The 21038-nt window shown below is 37.7% G+C and overlaps 1 protein-coding gene across 1 annotated transcript in view; it reads right to left on the bottom strand.

Annotated features, from left to right (window-relative positions):
- Nucleotides 1-21038, bottom strand: part of LOC102200715 (protocadherin-15-like) — a 219770-nt gene that overhangs the window by 152465 nt on the left and 46267 nt on the right. The window contains exons 5-8 of the mRNA XM_005747367.1: nt 10394-10554; nt 9772-9927; nt 6456-6575; nt 3924-4034 (exon numbers count right to left, since the gene is read on the bottom strand). Of these exons, the coding sequence (XP_005747424.1) occupies nt 3924-4034; nt 6456-6575; nt 9772-9927; nt 10394-10554 (548 nt within the window). The remainder of the gene's footprint in view (nt 1-3923; nt 4035-6455; nt 6576-9771; nt 9928-10393; nt 10555-21038) is intronic.

Genomic DNA, 21038 nt, shown 5'->3' with positions numbered 1-21038 from the left:
TCCTAGATGAACAGTTTCCTGGATAGTGGATTGGTCGTCGTGGGCCAGTTGAATGGCCCCCAAGGTCTCCCGATCTGACCCCCTTAGACTTTTATCTTTGGAGTCATCTGAAGGCAATTGTCTATGGTGTGAAGATACGAGATGTGCAGCACCTGAAACTACGGATACTGGATGCCTGTGCTGGCATTTCTCCTGCGGTGTTGCTATCAGTGTGTGAAGAGTGGGAGAAGAGGGTTGCATTGACAATTCAACACAATGGGCAGAACATTGAACACATTTTATAAGTGGTCAGAAACTTGTAAATAACTCATGAAAGAATAAAGTTACGTTGAAACCAAGCACACCATTGTTTTTCTTGTGACATTACTAATACATTTGATGTGTCACATTTCCCTCTTCCTATTAGAAAAGCAAAAGTTGTATCCAAGATGGCCGACTTCTAAATGGCCAATTTGGTCACCACCCATCTGGAGGAGTTTGCCCCCTCACATATACTAATGTGCCACAAACAGGACTTTAATATCACCAACCATTCCCATGTTATTACGGTGTATCCATATAAATGGCCCACCCTGTATTTCATGAATCTCTTTGGTGACCAAAATGTCACAAAAATACACATTCAGCAACATATTACATAAATTCCAGTAAAGTAGAATAACAAATATGGAAGTATAGCATGCACTGCTCCCACTCCCATCTGCTCCTGTATGATTCACTGAAAATATTCAAAACTATACACAGGAAATGATGTTCAACATCTTTCAGGTGTTTCAGCCTTGCAAGGCATTAACATTTTTATTAGACAAAAAAGAAGCCTGTTTTCTCATTTCTTAAATGCAAATATATGCTAAGGATAAATTAAGTTCCAACATTTGGTCTCACCCATGTAAAATTAAGAAGAGAAAATAATAACAGTTAATAATAATAATTTTAACTTAGATTTGTATAGCGCCTTTCAAGATACCCGAGTAGTAGTAGTAGAAAAAAATCATATCAATGAAATACTGAAAACCAAACTTTTTATTCATATTTTGGTAGCATGAATAAAATTGTTTATTGGTCCACTGGCTGGACTAAGTTGTAGCACTGCTAACCCACCTTTTCCTTTTTTTGTAAGATTGCATAAAAATGAAACAGCATTGCTGCATTTCATGACATGCTTTCTGGTTATTATGGGATTACAGTTAATTACAGTGAAAATGTTTTGAAGATTTTGCTTTGATTATTTTCTAACTAAATGACATTGATACAACAGAATTTGGTATTCTGTACAAAGTCAAAAACTCCCACGTGTTGGAATTACAGGTTGATTTCGTTTTGTTTATGTCTCTCTGAGGAGTCACATAAATTTAAATTTTTTTTGGTAAAAGTTAATTAAATAATGTAGTTTAAAACTCTAGAACTCGGAAATATTCTGCAGGTAATATAATTATCATATAGGTATTAATTTAAAAATAGAAGGATATATGTAAGAGGTGTTTAAACAAATACATTCTTTTCAATTGACCAATTCACATGGTGGTTGATGACATTGAACTCAAAGACAAAAACTGAATCTTAAAATTACTTTTCAGTGAGAATGTTACTATTGTGGAAAGGTTTGAAGCTTTTGAAACAAGAAACACTAGAATGTATGACCTTGGTACAGACAAATTGAAAAATAGATGTGTTCAAATGACTTGTAACTCAATAGAACGCCAGTAAACCCTAAGCTGGGTTTCATTGAAAGCCTCATTTAAAAATACAAATAAGTAAATCCCAAAAAACACAGTCCTACTGAGAGACTGATAGTAAGCATTCTCACAAACATTTCCGTCTACTTAGATAATTTATTATCTTTATTCTCTACAATTTAAATTCTAATATTTACATCTACTTTTCATCTGCCGTCCAGTTGAAAAAAAAAAAGATAAAACGCAAGAAATAGCCAAATAAGGCTACTAACTAAACTCCTCAACTACTCAACAGTCGGTGCGATCACCACATCTTACTTACAGGAAGAAACCCACGAGATATTATCTGCTATTCAATGTGTGAGTCATCTAGATTTCCATCAGCTTCACATTTTATGTATGCATATGAGGGAGCACTCTCAAATCCTGTTCAGATAAAGCTGCTTTCTGCCATTAAACTCTTCTAAGTAGCACAACTTAAGCACTAGACAATCAAGATATCAGGTATAAACCCTTAATTAGGTTTCCTCAAAGTTCCCATTTTAATATTACTTAATCACATCAAATCATTGCAATACATTATATTCCCAATTACTCGACAGTAAAAGAAAGAAACCGGGGCCTCTGCCAAGAAATGATCTCCTCAAAACTAAAAAAAAAAAGTTTCTGAAACATCTTTAATGAGCAAGATTGAAGACACCATCTAAAAAGAGAAATCAGAAAACACAAATATGAAATAATTAAACTCTGATTATATATAGTTTAAAGACTGAAAAAAATCATAAAAAAATAGTAGATTTCCATCAAGTTCACAGAGGAGTTTTCCCCTGCTGGCTTCATTACTGTAAGCTATGCTTGACGAGAAGCTGTGACATCACGCAGTGACTCATGACAAGCAATTCTGCCAACACTATCTTGGTGTTTTGAAACTGGACAAGACAAGAGAGAGATGGATCTAAAATTAAAACTGAGAGCACTGTGCAGTCATCGGCTAATGACGAGTCTTGACTATACCCCTGGATAATTGTCTATTGTGACTCTAATAACGAACATACTTTGCAAAACGAACTTCATGTGTTATTTAACATGAACTGAAACCGAGGTTTCATTTCACAGTTCAAGGAATTGAGGCCATGAAGTCATCAGGAAAGTGTTTACAGATCAAAAGAGCTGAGGCTCATCTTTCTACAGACTTCTTTACAACCTGAAGTCTTTTTACTACTAGAGGCCATTAACAATAATGCAGTTTTAAGACAAATCAGTTTTCAGACTCAGAGAATAAGCTAGGAGGACAGTCTATGACGTGGACACAGTTAGCAAGTTTAACATAAAGACTGAAACCACAGACTCTAAAACAGCGGTCCCTAATCCGCGGGCCATGGACTGGTACCAGTCCGTGAGTCGTTGCGTACCGGACCACAGGTTTTCACACAAGGTGTATATACTTTATCTGCAATATATGTACAGCTTAAATGGTCAGCCATGTTCCCAGGGATTTTTTTTTCTTTTCTATTTTGTGGTTGTATGGGTTCAGTTAAGCTTAAACTTTTGTTAGGAATTTATATACAGTAATTTCAAAGCTACTCAAAACACTCTTAATACTGTATTCAGACAAACAGATATGTCACCTTGTTTAGCAGCCAGAAACACATTAGTCTTACAGTGTACTACTGACTCTCCATAGTGCTTTCAGGGCCTTGAGACATATGAATATTTTGCAGAATACTTTCTCAAGAACTGCTTTTGAACGCAAGGTTTTCTTGACACAATAAAAAAAAAAACTTTTTTGGCACCATCAGCTCACACAAACAATTCAAACTTCAACTACAATTTTCCATAACTGTGCTTTGCTTATTGAGTGAAAATCACTATAAGCCACCTTTATAAATAAAACATACACAGAGCTCAGAAATAAAAGGAAAACAATTAGGCTAACAGAGACATTAGTGATAATTAGGGGTGCTCTAAGAGATCCCTTAAGGCTCACACAACAATACAGAAATAGTGAGAAAAGCTGCATAACATTAATGTTGCCATGATAATACAAATTTACATAAAACAACACTCCAGGCAGCAGTCTACACGCCTACCCATGAGAGATGGCTGATTTTCTTCAGCCATTCTTTATGACAGGTCCACATGAAAGGTGTTCCCTTCAAGAACTTTAACTTAATATATGATTAAAAAAACCAACCTAACACAGTGCTACATAATAATACACAAATAGAAATGTTGAAAAAAACTTACATTAGCTTGTATGATGACTAGGTATCTTGTTATATCCTCATAGTTGAGTCTTTCTCTGAGAACTACAGAGCCAAACAGTGTCAGCGGGATGTCAAAGGTTCTGTTAGCTGTCTGAAAGACAAACAGATACATTACACACATCAAGAGTGAGTCGCAGCCAGGGTCGGCCATTCACTCTTTCTCTTTCAATACAGTTTTGACAAGGCATGCATTACACTTGTTTGGTTTAAGCAATGAACCTGACTGTGCAATTTCAGTATAAATATATTTTAGATTTCTTGACATGATACAAAACTTAAAAAAAAATAAATTCATGCAATCTATATTTAAAATAATTCATTAGAATTATTATGATGAGAGAAAAAAATAAAGACTAGTATGGTTATAAAATAGGTGACATTCAAAGAAAAATAAACCAGAAGAAGACACAGTACTGACAACAATTTGCTAAAACAAAAAACAGAAATAAAGAATTTATTCAAAGGAGCTGAGATTCAGCATCAACATTTCTCAACTGCACAGATAACATCTCAGTGTTTCTACTAAAGCTTAATGTGAACAAGTGTTAATTTCTTTGACTAGTTTGTGTCAAAGACCTTTTTTCTGATGAAGACAAGACAATTAAATAAATGTGTGAGGACAAAAATGAGATGACAATGTTATGGAGAGACAAGTTCAAATCAGAATTAATTAAGTTTTATAGTGAGGCAGGATGCATTCAGAAGTCATCCAATCAGAAGAATCTTCTTGTGCACTAAGTGCACTACAGTTTGATCTGTCTACAACAAACAGGGTAGGAGTAGGGCTGGGAGATTTGAGGAAAATCTGATATTGTGATATTTTTTGGGGGGCTATATCATAATACACAATATATCACCAAATGTTTAAATCCAAATTAACTATTCATTATTTTTCCATTTTGAAAACAACAACAACAACAAAAATCTGAATGAATTGAAATGTTTTATTTAAACCATTTTAACCATCAGTTGACACAGAGGTTACTGTCACAGTAAGTCTCTTTCTGTGGTCAACACTAGGCCTTCAACAAAAAAAAGATAATAGCAACAAAAAAGTACATGAAGCAAGAATTGACGACACAAAATAAAACAATTCAAATTAAAAAGGTGCTCTTCTGTGCTTATAACATATAAAAATTGTAAAATAATTAATGCAGAGTTTAAAAGTCTTAATTTTGCACTTTCAGCTGGCGGAATATTTCATGCTAGTGCTACCTTTTGCGGCAATAGTTTTGCGGCATATTTTGCAAACTGCTCAAATTACTGCATCTTGTTCTGCAAGCTCCATGTAAAATCCAGCGAGTCTCGCTTGCCCGAAACTCCTCCTGTCACCATATTTTACTGGTAGTAGATAAACACGCATGCTCAGCATTGTGTCAGGTAGAAAATTTTCTGGGATGGCGGAATTAATGATGCATTCGCAGTGCGTAGGATAAAAGAAAAACTCATGGCGACTGCTCAATATTTACATGTCAATTCATACTCAGTGGTTACGATAAAGCCATTTTAACCATCTTACGTGGACAAACTCATGATTATGTCGCCCAGCCCTAGGTATGAGCTCCCTGTTTCTCATGAAAACGTAACAAAATGTCAACACACAAGGAGGAGATGAGTTGACATCCTCTACTGACACATTTAGCAGCTCTCACTGGCACAGAGAAACTTTTACACAAAACCTTTCGGTCAATTAAATCAACTTCGAATGAAAGTAGACTAAAAATAAAAGAATTTAGATGCCTAAATTTTAACTAAAACTAAATGATGTTTAAGTCAAAAGACTCCTTAAAACAAATTTGGTGTCAAAATTAACACTGATGTGAACATTTAAAGAGATAAGAAACGGTGCTACAGCTGACTTTATGAAGAAGATTAATTGTGCAGTCTTTAGCAATGATCACTAATCTTAGAACAGTAAATGCCTTTCGTCAGTCTGCTACTGAACTCAGGTAGCTCAGTTAAACCCTGAGACGGTGAAAAGTAATTTACTCCAAACAGCCTTTAACATTAATTATGGCTGAGATGAAAGTAAAGCACAAGGAGAATCTAATGTAATAGGCTACTGTTTTTGAGCATCAAATGAAAATTTCTAATTTTTTTTTTTTATTGTTTATTACATTAATGTTACTATAATGTATATTTTATATAAAGATGTAAATAGGGAATTGTAAGTGCTCCTTTCTGGATGTTGGTTGTCTTTTGCTTAATTTTGCTGGTGTGCATTAGGAAACCAATTTGTAACTTGTTTTTAGAAGCTGGAGCAGATTGTTAAAAAATATGATTTCTAAGATCGGTTTTGGCAAGAAGAAAAAGTAAACAGTGCTCAACTGTGATCTCAATCAAAATTTAAATCAGTACTGCTTTATACTCTATTGTCAAAGAGAAGAAAGAGGAAGAATAAAGAGGCAGAAGCACTAAAACTGCTTATGCAGCTTTGCTGCTTGGTCTCTAGTGAACATATACCCATGCTACACCATGTTGACAGAGATCAGTGGGCAAGTGGATGACCTACCGGGTCTCTCGGATTGTACTGGATGGTGTACTCTATCTGTCCATTGGGACCGTCATCAATGTCTGTTGCTCCATTGTTTCCTGAGAAACCAGAAAAGATAGTCGTTCCAACTGGAGTCAGCTGAAAACACAACAGAAAAAGAGAGTTTTAATATTTTTCTCTATACACCTTTAGTGCAACAACCAACACTGTGCTGTTTGTTTGTTTGTTTGTTTATTTATTTCAATTTAGATGAACAAAAAGAGAAAATATGCTTTGTAGCACATTTAGGTACGAGCTCATTTCCATCTGCAGTCCCTGGATCGGTTAAAACACAGTGAGATCCAGTTCAAGTCTATCAGAAGAGACACATACACAAACTCAAATACCTGCACGTATGGTAGCAAAGGGAAAGCCACACAAATCAAAATGTTAATCAATAATTACACAAAAAAAGAAAAAGTTATCATAAACTAAGAATCACAAACTGATGCTCACAAGACTCACAGTCAAAATCCGTTGTTTCAAATCCAGAGAGAAACTACATTAACTTGCACCAGTGTTCAAATTGTTTTTAAGCATATTACAAGTTTTAATTGATTTATAGGACAAAGCTGACTGCGCAAACTGGTGCCTTGCTTATGCTCATTTACTGAGAGCAAAGCTGGACAAATCCCCTTAAACATGGGAGAGCAGCATCATGGAGACTCTTATTTACTAAACATCCATCTGAGTAATATATTACATTATCAAAACTTAATATATTTTATTTAGTAAGTATATGGCATGACATTGCCATATGTCAAATCAGGGTCAAATCAGGCTTGAAAAATTGCCAAAGAGAAACAGTTTGACAAACATAAAATAGGATTTTTCACCACCAACAGGATTCCCAAATTGTTTAAAACTTGTCATGGTGGTATCTTCACATGGTGTGCAGTGTCCTTAAAAAAGACTGAGCAAACTGGACTAATGGAAGACAAAAGAAGACGTGACAGGCTTAAAAAAGTCATGCAGATAAGCAGCATCTGAAAGTCATGTCCTTGAGAAATAGGAAAATACAGAAACGGGGGGAAAAAAGACCTGACACAGGACCTGAGAGATGCTCGGACAACAACATTATTGCAGCAGTGTGGATCATCTTGACAGAGAACAGGACAAAAGGCAGCCAACATCCAAAGAAGAGCTCTGAATGTCCCTCAAGATGCCCGGAGAACTATTCCTGAGGACTAAGACTAAGAAATGACAAAAAAGCTTCTCTAATCGAGTTCAGACTTGTTGAAAAATAAAGGTGGTCATACTAAATATTCACCTTAAAGCTCCTTTAAACTCATCGTCCTCATATACTGTGTACTTATGCACTGCATGTTTGCATGTTTCAGTAAATAACTACATGTACTTCCCATTATCCCACCAAAATATTTAAATAAAGAGTGGCAGCTAAAGATTTTTGTACAATACTGTAAAATAGCTTGTTGTTGCAGTTGTTTACAAAAACTCACTGATCTGTGAGCCAGTATTTTCCTTTAAATTCAATGTCACAGTCAGAAAAAGATAGCTTGCTTTCATACAGAGAACAGATAAGGCATTCAAAAAGAACGCCATTCATTTTGATTTCATTTTTCTAAGAGAAATTTTTAGGGTGGAAGAGGCACACTTGCCACCGTGCGTAGAAGAGACGAACTTTGCCAATATATGGATCGCTGTGCTATATTTTTCGATCCATGTGCCAAGGGATCTGTGATTACGTGTCAAAGCAGAAGTTTAATCTCCAGACAGCACTGGAAGCATCTGCGATTAACTTTAATTTAGCTGTAGCACCAGTGATTTGTTACATCATTTCCCTCAACAGGGTTATCTTTGCCTCCCACTGATCTCACAATGGTCTTCAGAATGTCTCATGCTGTCACTTTGCCACTTCTGGATACAGCTGTAATGAAGCAACTCCAGACTCAAGCACCGGTGCCAGCTCATGAAATCAGCCACAGTGATCACCTTGTACTCAGAAAAAATACTCACTGAACTCATAAATTGTGTCCTAGACATCCTTATAAATAACCATATATCATCTGTCTGTCTTATAAGTCTGACTCACTTGCTTGTAGTCAGTATTTCTTAGAAATAGACAGCAAAGAAGAAGACTAGATTATAAGATTTCAGATGAAAGTGGATGAACGCCTTTTGATTTCAAATTTACTGCTTTTGTCTGAGTTCTGGGGCCAATAGAAGTGAATTAGAAAATAGCTGACCACCTAATGAGCCCACTTCCACTCAGATCCCAATAAATGTGCTACTACTTTTAAATTACTACCTACATCTGAATTAATGTTTTCATTTTTTAACTTACTACCGCAAAATAGAATAAATTTATCTTGGCCTTCCACAGGGATCATATTTTTTTTTACAGTGCATCTTCTTAATTGTATTGTGAACCTTGGTAGTGAATGGAGGAAACTATTATAGTAGGAGTAATGAGGAAGTGGAAATGCGTAGGAGGTGATGGGGTGGGGACAAGAATCGGCGACAACCAGAAATTTATATAGTGTGGCAACGAAAAGGTGGGAAAGGTTGAGAAAAGGTGACATAATGAAGAGGTGGGAGTGGTGAGGGGGCATGTGAGTGTGTATATGTGTGAGAGCCAGGGAGGGAGGGAGAGGTGTTCTGCAAAAACAGAGGAGAGGCCAAGAGAAAGAAAGGGAGAGACTGAGAAGACAGATTGAGTTGGACAGGCTGTGGAAGACTGTATAATGAGATATTCTACCGGGACTGCTAGGACTGTGCTGGCAGCCGGCTACATGTATCCTTGTCCAGCTTAAGTTTGAACCTCCTCTAGTTATATTTTTGCTTCTACAGACTCTGGAGAACAAACTAACTGTGGGATTGGCATCATAAAGATTATTTTGGAAACCCCAGAATAACAGATATAGATCGCTCATATAGCTGCCCAAGAACTGAGATTTTTTTTCATTACTGTTCACTACCTTGCCCTTCAACTTTGGTATGACAGCAAAAACGCACACAAAAAGCCAGACGATGTGCACTGCTGCATTTTCTCTATAGAATATATAAAAGGGCATGACTGAAAGAGCAGCAGTGGAAAGGCTTAGTGTACAGTACACTTGATATGTTGTATTCATGTATGAGTGAGCTGCAGCCCCCCTACAAACACACTCGGCTCTCAAACTCAAATCGATGACTTTGATTAATACTTTCACAACAGCAGCAGCTGTGCAGGTTGGTTTAATGAATGGCTTTATTGCTTTATTTCTTTCTTTTGACTTAGCTTTACTTCACAGACAGAGATGGCGCACGTTTTTGTGTGCGACTGGGTTTTTACCTCATTCACGGCGACGTAGTATCTCGGCTGCTGGAAACGGGGCACGTTGTCGTTGCGGTCTCGAACAACGATGCGGACCTCGTGTAAAATCACAGTGCCTATCAGCTCATTGGTACACTGAACCTGAACCACGATGGAGTGAATGTACGAGGGGGGCTGGAAAAGAGGAAACACAGGAGGAGAAAGAGGTTCTTAAAATGTTAAATGTGCAATTTTAAATCAATTATGTTTATCTTGAGGGAAAAAAAGATGTTACAAAAAAGGACTACACAAAGACTTTGTGTATTGTATTTACTTTTTGTGCCAAATCACACAGTCAAAAACAAGCGCTGGATTACTTTAGAACAGGATGATGAATGTTTACTCAGAGGCAAAAAGAGCTAAAACCTGCTAAATTTCTCACAACAGCACATGATGGCTAAAGTAAAAAACATGTAAAAATAAATATATAAGAGCTGTAGAAATGTAAATGTACTTCCATTGTTTATGTCTCCTGGGGTCAATCGAAATAAAGAAAAACTAGGAGCAAAAACTGCATTTGCTGAAGCAGCAATTTTACTTTTAGTTTGGCATACAGCACAATGAGTGAACGCGACTGAAGAAAAGCTAGAATAAATCTTACATCTCTGTCCAGAACCCGTCCCGTGCTGTTTAGGTAAAGGGCTTGTTTGGAAGGGTCAAGAATGACCCAGCGATCGTTGTTGTCCCTCAGGGACAGAGAGATGGTTCGATCCGGACCTTCAGCCACGCCGTTGATGTGCATGTTGTCCACCAACAATGTTCCTGAAATAAAATAAAAGCAGGTTTAATAATCCTTTGGCTCGAGAGACAGACGCAGCGTCCAGAGCTTCAGGATGTAAAAAGTAGAATTCAATTACCTCTGGAGTTAAACAGAAACATACAGAGAAACCATTTGGTCCAAAATGATTAATAAATGAAAAGGAAGCAGGAACAATTCAGACGGAACCCTCAGTTTTTCTTCATGTTCTCAATTAAATATATACCTGGAAATGATATGCCGGATGTAGACAAAGTCAAGGGCAATTATGTGGAGAATAACAGAGCCAGAGAGGAAGAGAGCGACATGAGGGGGGAAAAAGGCATTTAGTGGGGCTACTCTGCTTCCTTCTGCTATAACTATACCTGGAATACTGAAGAATGTCTGCGAACGCAAAACATAACAGACAGACTTCAGGAAGAAACAAGAAAACAACAAATGTTTTAATGATTTAATTGCTTTTCTCAGCCTGGAATTAATTAAAGAAAAACATCGAAATATTTTTAAAAAGTAAACATTTTAATAAGACAGATGGCAAAATGAAATAAACTCGATTAATTTAATACAATCATCGGTGGGTGGTGAAGTAATTTGGGAATTAGACAACTACTGGAAAGCAAAAACAAAGAGAGAAATACAGTACGAACAGGAAGAAAAGACCATTTAAATGGTATCAGTGAGTTGTAGACATTTAAGCTGGGCATATTATCTGCAAAAACAAAAATTAAGCCATGAGGTCTGAGAAAGCACATTACATGAGAAATGATAAACTTGGAAATGTCACAAAATGTGCTGTTATTTGTTGTTTGTGGGTGAAACTGTCAATGAAAATCAAACAGGGATGTTTGTATTAGTGGTGAACTTGTGATGAATAACTTGAGCGTTTGTCTAATGTGCTCCTCGTTATATTTGCTGATGTTCTCATGTCGTTAACCATAAAGGACCTGTTTTAGTTTACGGGAAATATTTAAACAGAGAGGAGGCAAAAAATTTAAAAATAAATAAATAAAAGTGGAAAAAAACAACTACATAAAAAAAATGAATCACAATGTATCCGCTTGACTCCATTTGTACCGCTCCAGCACAATGCAAGTGACCCATTACCAGACTAATAACACATCTCACTTGGCATCTGCCCTTTCAACAGATGATGGTACATAACGACCAGGGCTCTGCGCTACGAACCAAGTCCAACTCGCCCAAACAACAGGAAATCATGCTGAGCAGTTACACGAAGGTGGTTATTAGCTCGAAAAGTAAACCCAAGGAGTGTGCTCACATGAGAAAGGTCAGCCACAAACACTGACAGGTCTTCTGGCAGTAGAACAGCATATTTTACCAAGATGATCGAAGTATTATGTTAGAAAAATATGAAGGGATGAAAAACAGAATGGACAAACTGTACAGCAACACAGCTGCAACTAGCCAAAAGAGTAGTGGGTGTGAGCATGTGTGGTAGAAAACAATATATGTGTGTGAGCATTTAAAATCTTTTGGCCAACAGGTACTAACATATCACTACCATTTCATGTTCCATTAAATGAACAGACTACTTTGCTTGTTAAAAAAGACCTAAAAATACTAAGTTTGCGTCGTTTATCTCTAACTTTAATATAAGGTCAACAAGTACAAGGCTTAGGTGCTATTTTCAGGCACCTAAGCCTTGTAAAAATTGCTTTATAATTGCTTGTGGCCAACGGGAAAAAAATGCAGTTAAAGTTGCGTAGGGATCTAAAGTTTTCTTTGCAGCTCATTAGAGAAAGATAAAAAAAACTTTAGAGTGTCTTCAAATTGATTGCTCAGGAGGCTAAGATAACCCTCTCAATGAACCACCTCCATAACACTGAAACGAAGGGCTAAACCTGAAGATCACTGTGGTTTTCTCGAAGCCTCCCATCCTTTTGTCTGAGCAGTAAACTGTCAGCAACATTAGCAGCTGCTTAAAAAAGACTTATTTGTGCTCAAAACCAAGCATTGTTTTTTTTCCCCCATATGTACAGAAGAAAAAGTATTCACCATTACACGCTACAGCAAATCATGTGATGCCAGTCCTTTCACCCCCTTATGTGCCTGTCTTGCAATTCTGGAATGACGGAAATGACTGGGCTTGTTCTTATTCTTTCTCACCCTTCTCTCCTTCCTCTACATCCTTTTCCTCTTAAACCTTGTTTGTGGTTAGTGCATTGGTTGCTGCCAACTGCAAATTCATCATGGCCATGTGACAATTTACATTGGCACTTGAGTATCACTACACTGAATAAATAGGGGCCACAGTTTAGAAAAATCTAATTCTGTGTGAGCACTGATTGACGAATAGAAGAAACAGGTAGCAAGCATTAAAGGATTGCAGTTTGCTTTTTTCTTGTGTTTACTTTTTTAGTTTTTCTCTAAACTTATCTTTTCAAGCTGTTGCAGCACCTTCATCTCTGTAATCTGGGACTCTCTGAGCTCCTGCACTGATATATTACTGAAATGATGCTAAAGATTGACCTTCTTTTACACTCATGTCTCCAACCGGACCGCATATGTGAAGTTACGAAAACTGAGTGGTGCACAGCAAGTTACGCCTCATTAGGCTCATGCCGTTGTTCACAAGGGCAACAGCGGCTTGTAATGCAACCTAAAGTAAGTCACTTCCGTAATCACTTTATATATTTCTGTATTGCAGTAACAAATTTAATTGCTCTACTAAATTTAGCAATCACTTTATAATTTCAGTCATATGACAAAGAAAGTTTTCACATGACCATAAATAGATCTATAAAAGACTAAGTGCACCTTTACCACTTCCACAGGAATTAAGAGGGTAAATAGTAGCCAGGTGCTGTTAATCAAATGCACTTGATTAATTGAGCAAATGTCACCACCTCTATAAAAGTAGAAGTTTTTACAGTCTGCTGATCTGGAGCATTCAGGTGTGCATTATCACAATGCCACAATCTTTCCTGCAGTCGACGTTCCGGCAAATTGAATTCAAGGTCAAACTATGCTACTCTCAGAAAAACTTCAGAAAAACAAAGAGCTACAGCTCACGCTCTATAGGCCTTGGTTAGCATGTTAAATGTTCATGGTATCACAATAAAAATAAATAAATAATAAAAAAGAACAAATATGTCTTGTTTGGAATGATTACCAGGAGAAGGTGACATATCTCTAAGAGAAACATGGTGATGTTGTTTAGGTTTGCAAAGTTGTATCTGAACAAACCACAAGAGTTCGGGAACAACATTCTTTCAACAGATGGGACCAAAATGGAGATATTGGACAATAACACACAACAATTAAAATGTCAAATATCAGCACAAATACTTCATACCAACTGTTAAACACAGCGGTGGACAGATGACCATTTACGCTTGTTTTTAAGCCACGGGACCTTTGCACCTTGGAGTTATCAACGACGAAATCCTTTGTACGCGAAATAATCGTAGAGTGAAATGTGCCATCCGTCTTAAAGCTTGACCTAAATTAGGTCAGACAACAGGATAATAATCCAGAGCACAGCAGCAAATCTATAAAAGAAAAAGAAAAAGATCAAGGTGCTGCTATAGTCTAGTCAACGTGGCTCCAAAACACTGAAAAGACTGAGAAAATCTTATAGAAAATTATGCTTCAAGTTATTGCTACTGAAAGTGGATCTATGAGTTATTGAATCATGGGGTTAACTTATTGTTTTCTGTACTAATTAAACTATAATATTGATATTCAAGAATGCAAGCTGGGAGGATTGAAAAATAAATGTGCCATTTTTTATTTGGACTTGTCAATCAGCTGATTTCCTTTTCTCATGGAGTGCTCTAACATTTGAGAAGTACAGATATTATTTTCACTTTTATTGCACAAATGGACAAGAATATTTATGCAAACTGTGCCCAGGCTGGAAACAACTGTCTACTGTTGCTAACATCACATCCATTCCTTCCAAACATATCAAAAGAAAATACTATTCCCTGCTGCAGAATGATGCTAAATCTGTGCCAACCGCAGCCAAGCTTGATTTCCAACAGGAAACATAAACAGCGATGAGTCTCCACTCCTACCTGTACCTTATCTGAAATAAAAATCCCTGTCGTTGCATCATTTTTTCATACATATAGGATCGCAACCCTTGTGTGTTGTTCAATCAGCCTGAGAGCTATGCTGGCGGGGGCCTAGGGTCACATGGGTCAGCCGGGTACAGTACAAGGGGAGAAGCCAGATTAGGGGAGATCTCTGTAACTCCAGGTTGGTACAAAAAAATAAAATGAAAAGCAAAACCTTTGTAACAGAAACAACAATGTAAATTTTGTTGCTGCCTTAAGCACCCAAGGGTATACTAGGAGAACCAGACCTGATCTGGCCTATCAGATTTGAGAAACAAGTGCTTTTGTTTGTAAACAATTACATCTGTGTTCATCTGTGCTCAACGCAACTCAACTTTATAAGACAAAATGACCAATGCACCACACAAAAGAGACAAAATGGATAAAAACAAAAAAAGGAATAAAAAACGACAAAAACTTCTACACCTACAAACTACTGTGTGTATGTTCATGTGTGTAAGAGAACCCTAGAAAGTTGAGAAGCAAGCAGGATTGTGTTTGCTCGCTGGAAAACTTCTCGTCTGTGTGCACACACCCGTCTGCACACACAACAACATAAACACACGCGCACTGAGCGATCTCATATCTGATCTGCCAGACATAAAATTGGGTCATGGCCTTCTGTGCTACCATGGAAACCATGTCAAATGCTTTGCTGTGATTTGCTGATTTTATATAAACGAGGAACTTTAATGAAATTGGTTTCTTTATATGAGAAATGGGATAGAAAATGGAATTCATTAGGGGGCTTTCATTCCTTACCATCGTCTGGCTATCTCTCTGCTGGTTTTTCTGCTTCTTTCTAGCAAAAATTAAAAAAAAAAAAAAACCCTCACCAAGACAGGCGAAGAAGCCTGATAGAAATAGTGCCTATACCTTGTATAACTGTGTCTAATTTGATACCACAGACCATCTAATGCAAATGGACTCTTTTCACAGTGACCTCACTTTATAGTAGACTGAATACAGCACACAGCAGCATCTGATTAAATTGACCCACGTGTTAAAGCACACGGGCAGAACCATATGAAGCCGCCGGTGTGTGTGGGTGTGCACGAAGGAGGGAATTGCCTGAAAAAAAAAGAAACACAAAGAACATTTAGAGAAAAAGGAAATGAGAAAGACAGCAGAAGAGAAGAAAGATTGGGTTGAACGAGAGGGTGATATAAATAAAGAATAAAGAGAATATTAGGAGTAAATAGAGAGAAAATGAGCATAGTGGCAGTGCATTAATAGAATATTTTACAGGACATTAGCTTAACTGAATGTGGCTGCACTGCTAGTGTGTCATCCAGGTATGAACCATGGGCTGAAAAGTAATCATCACATCTACCTCCTTCTTGAGCGCTTAGTGGGTGGGAAGAGACTCAAGACAAATACTGTAGCACTGTATAGGAAGGACAAAAGAAGTAATGAGTGTTGGCTGGCCAAGGTAAATTCGCTTTATCTACCATTTAAGTTGAGATAGTTCGATGGCAGACACATAGAAAAGACATATTAGAGAACATTATAATTTCTAAAAGCATCAAAAGTTGTTTTGACTCTCTTACTGAGGTTTTATAGTAGTTTGACTTCCTATAATTTACAATGTTATCACCTGCAAAATAATGGTTTCTGCTATGTAGCGTTTAGTACTCGTGACATCTGTTTGACCGCTCTAATCTGTTTTGAAACAGGCTGAAGTGGTCCCTCCAAAGTGATAAAAGGAAGAAAAGTACAGAGGTGAGAGACACTTTTCACAGATGAATCTTCTTTGAAACAAAGCATTCTTTCAACATAGCAGCATTCTGAATTCTGTCCATTTTGTTTGGTGTGTGAGAAGGGAAGTTAAAACATTGCATTCACACAACAAGTCAAGGGCTTTTCACATCATCTGTACCAAAAGTAAGAAAAATAAAATTCAATAAATAAATAATTAAAAAGGTAGTTTATCAGAAAAAAGAGGTACAATGTGGGCCTTTGCTGGTATTTCCACACTGAATTACATCAAATGCAACAATGACAATTTTTTGAGTGATAACCTTAATCCAGGGTTGGGCTAAACCCAGTCCCAAGGGGGCCAGAAGCCAGTGTACTCCTAGTGCTGGTCCCAAGTCTGGATAAATGGGAAGAATTGCATGAAGGTGAAGACAGAGGAAGAGGAGATTTGGAAGGAGTATTCAGAGGGTACGAGAAAGAATAAAAAGGTATAAATGTAGAGATGAGAGTATAGGGAATTTAAGTGTAGAGACTGTAACTAGTTAAGGTTTAGAGCTGGCTGATAGGAAAGAAACTAGATGTGTTGTGTGTGCAGGACACCAGGTGGAAGGGAGTCAAGGCTAGGAGCATGAAAGATGGCTTCAAACTTTTCTACCGTAGGAAGGAAACGTAATGAAATGGAAGTAATCTTGAAGAAAGAGTGCGTTAGTCGTGTTGTGGAGGTGAACAGATTGTAGGAAGTGGTTATGTTGAATGTGGTGATGTTGTATAGGCTCCAATGTGGATGTCAGAAGAGAAAGGAATTCTGGAGTAAGTTGGATGAAGGAACAGACTTGAGTGGACATGCATGTGAAGGGAACAGAGGTGACGAGGAGGTCTTGGGTAGGTTAAGGAGAGAAATGCAGAAAGGACAGATGTTGATGAGTTTTGCAAAAATGGCTGTGGTTAATGTATACTTCAAAAAGAGGGAGGAACATAAGGTGACATAAGAGTGGGAGAAGCTGCACACAGGAGGACTATATCTTGTGGGAAGGAGAGATAGGAAACTGCAAAGTGGTGTCAGGGGAGAATCGAATGGTAGTTTGCAAATCAAGAAGAGGAACTGAGTGAAGGCAGAGGCAAGGATTAGATGGTGGAGGATAAGGTCGAAGAATGTTGCAGAGATGGGCTCTCGGTGGCACAGGGAAGAGTTACAATATGAATGGAAGTGTATAGCTGCAGTTGTGAGAAAAACTGCTGAGAGACTGTCTTCATATCCTCTGGACAGAGGAAAGAAGACGAGGAGATCTGTGGTGGAATGGGGAAGTACTGGGAAGTTATTCAAAGGAAGCAGTTAATTTAAAAAAAAGTGGGATAGTCAGGGAGATGAAGAGAGTAGAGAGGAGTATTGGGAGGCTAGCTATACTGCAAAGAGAGAGGTGGCAAAGGAAAAAGCTTGTAATGCGTGTTGTACATGAGGCTAGGCACTAAGGAAGGAGACAAGGATTTTCATCAGCTGACTAGAGCTTGAAATCAAAGCTACCAAGGATATGCAGAAAAGCATGTGAGGTTGGTGCAGGACATGAATGAAGTAGTAGGCGCGACTTCTCAGAATGGGCTGACTGAGTGCAGCATGGTTAAGATCTTGGAGAAGCTTACGGCTGCTGTGAATACTCAGAATAAGACCTCTGAGCGTACATTGGATTACATCACGGAGAAGTTTCCCATTCTATGCAAGGCCACCTGGGTTGGCTGGAAGCAGGGTGAAGGACACATTTCATTGCAGGGCAACCTGCATGTGGCGAATAAAGCCTTGATTGATTGATTGAGATTGGGTTCAAGGTGGGGGGGATTAAATCATTAATTGGTTCTGAGCCCCTTCATGTTTGCATTGTTGATGGACAAATTGACAGATGAGGTCAATTTGTCCAGGAGTCTCCGTGGGCTGTGATATTTGTAAATAATATTGTGATCTATAGTGAGAGTAGGGAGCAGGTGGAAGAGAGTCTGGAGAGGTGGAGGTATGCTCTGGAGAGAAGAGGAATGAAGGTCAGCAGAAGCAAGACAGAAGGCATGTGTGTGAATATGAGGAAAGCAGATGAAATGGTAAAGATGTAAGTTGGTAGGTGAAAGGTAGACAAGTTTAAACACCTGGGGCCAGCACAAGAAAGGCGACGAAAAGAGTGCGGGCAGGGTGTAGTGGGTGCAGACAAGTGTCAGGTGTCTGCAGCCAAGCTGGAGGTGACAGAGTTGAAGATGATAAGATTCGTGTTAGGAGTGACGAGAAGGGATTAGAGAAGGACAGCTCAGTTTGAGCAGTGTGGAGACAATGTAAGAGTGACAAGACTAATGTAGTTTAGACATGTCCAGAGGAAGGTTATAGCAGACATTTTGGACAGGATGTTAAAAAAAAATTTAAATCAGGGAAAGGGAAAACTTAAAGGGTGGCTAAAGTGGTCACAGGTGTTTGACGATGTGGCTGCCGACTGAAGTTGCAGGATGAATTCTGAAGTGTATAGGGCTGTACTCTGCTCACACTCAGCCACTTCCATTTGATTTTCAATGATAATGACCCAAAGCACATATAAAAGCAACATATAATTTTCTCCAGGCAAATGAATGGTATATTGTGCATGTGCATGCTTTTTAGTTGCTGAGGACAAAACTGAAGGCAGAGAGAACAGATGCACAAATGAGCAGCAACAACAGGGGGCTATAGTAAAGGCAGAGTATCTCAAGGAAGTAAACACAGCATTTGGTGATGTCTTTGGGTTCAAGACTTCAGGCAGTCATTGACTGCAAAGGATTTTCATCAACTATTAAGAACAATCTTTTATTTAAAATGAGAATTGGAGACTGTTAAAACAGCGGTAACTACTAAACAGTTAATCCAATACTTTTGTCTGTACTTTAATCACATCCTGATGTGCCTCTTTCCAAAAACCTACAGGCATAACTATAATGTCTAGCAACTTTTTCTGAAAGTGCAGACTAATAACAGTTTTATTTAGCTTGCAGCTACGTTATTATCAGTGCAAGCTAGATTAACAAACCTCAGTATATTTACATTAATATTAGAAATAGCAGTAAGCAAAGCTGATTAGATACTATTAAATGCAAAAATTGAGCAAACATTTTCCAACTTGTTAGTCTCCCTCTCTTTTCTTTTGTCTTTCTTCGACTCTCTCTCGTTTGCTAACACCAACCCGAGATAATCACCCTAAAGCAACAACCTCTATTAAATCTGTAACACTATTTCACAGTTGTAGAGCAATACAAGCCACAATGCATACAAACGATTCCAAGGCTAAATTATTCTTCACCAGCCCCGTTAGGAAGATTACGGCTTAAACAGGCACACACTTGGATATTCAATATGTACACAATTACTGCACCGACAAATGAATCACACAATGTTAAACAATGTGGCCAAGCTATTACCTATGATATATTTAATTCAAACAAACTATTTAGTAGTTAAGAGACATTGTGTGAAATCTTAAAAAAAAATTAAAGGGTAGTAATTTGTTTGGTAATTGGTTACTGTCCCTAACAATCCTTTCCCCCCAACTATCAACACTAAAGCTGTTAAGGGTGATTGTATCTAATGTTTAGACATTTCATTTTTTTAGTAAATGTTCAGAAGTGTTCAGACCCAAAAGTAAAATGTGAGGGATTTAAGTGAATTTTACATGATAGAAATACTGAAACTGAGAAAAGCAACATGATATGTGAAATCTCAACACATATCATGTTGTGTTATCTTTTCTGTCAGAAAACAAACCTCATAAGAACCGAGAACATTACTCACACGATGCTACTGTATAGTACAGTAAAACCACACTACTTTATTAGGCACGCATGTTCAACTGCTCCTTAATGCAAATATCTAATCAGCCAATCACATGGTAGCAACTCAACACATTTAGGAATGAAGACATGGTAAAGATGACCTGCTGAGGTTCAAACTGAGCATCAGAATAGGGAATAAAGGTGTTTAAGTTACTTTACATGCGGCACGGTTGCTGGTGATATACGTGCTGGTTTGAGTATTACGGACACTGTTGGGATTTTCTCACAGAACCACCTCAAAGCTTTACAAACTATTGTCCAAAAAAGACAAAGAAATCACATTCAAATATAAAAAAAACCCTCATGTGTGTCTATTTATTTCAACTCTTCTTACAATGTGTTGTTTATATTTGCTTTTGGAAGGACAGCTTCAGTGCTGCTACTGACAGTGTGTGACTTATCAGGCTCTTTCATACATATCTGAAAAAAGGTCTGAAGTGATTTGATTGAAAACACTAATGCAGTGAAGCTGATAAATCTGTAGTTCTGACTGACAAAAGTACAAACTGTCTCTGATGAGTTCTGAGATTTAAACAGGGACAGCAGAGCAATCGAGAAAAGCTGCAACAAGGTTGCGAGGCGCCTCACAGAAAAAGAAATACAGATGTCAACATCTGGATTCCACCAGCTGCTTGAATGAGACCAGAATGAAAATGTGTAAATAAAACTGAAAACTAATTATACACAATAATAATGCTCAATATTGTGCTTTTAACTTCTGATGTGATGAAACTGCTAGTGTTTACTCGCCTGACAAATCCAAGCTTGAATTTCAATGTCGAGTTATCTACTTATCTTTTCATTTTATCAACCAGTCTCTTTTTCTCAGACCAAAGACCAACACCCTGGAGTCCCCTATTCTCTGTTGACACTGAGCC

This window comes from Pundamilia nyererei, unplaced genomic scaffold (assembly GCF_000239375.1).
Source record: "Pundamilia nyererei isolate P.nyererei 1_Seehausen unplaced genomic scaffold, PunNye1.0 scaffold00196, whole genome shotgun sequence".
NCBI lineage: Eukaryota > Metazoa > Chordata > Actinopteri > Cichliformes > Cichlidae > Pundamilia > Pundamilia nyererei.
This window is presented reverse-complemented; position numbering and strand designations above follow the sequence as displayed.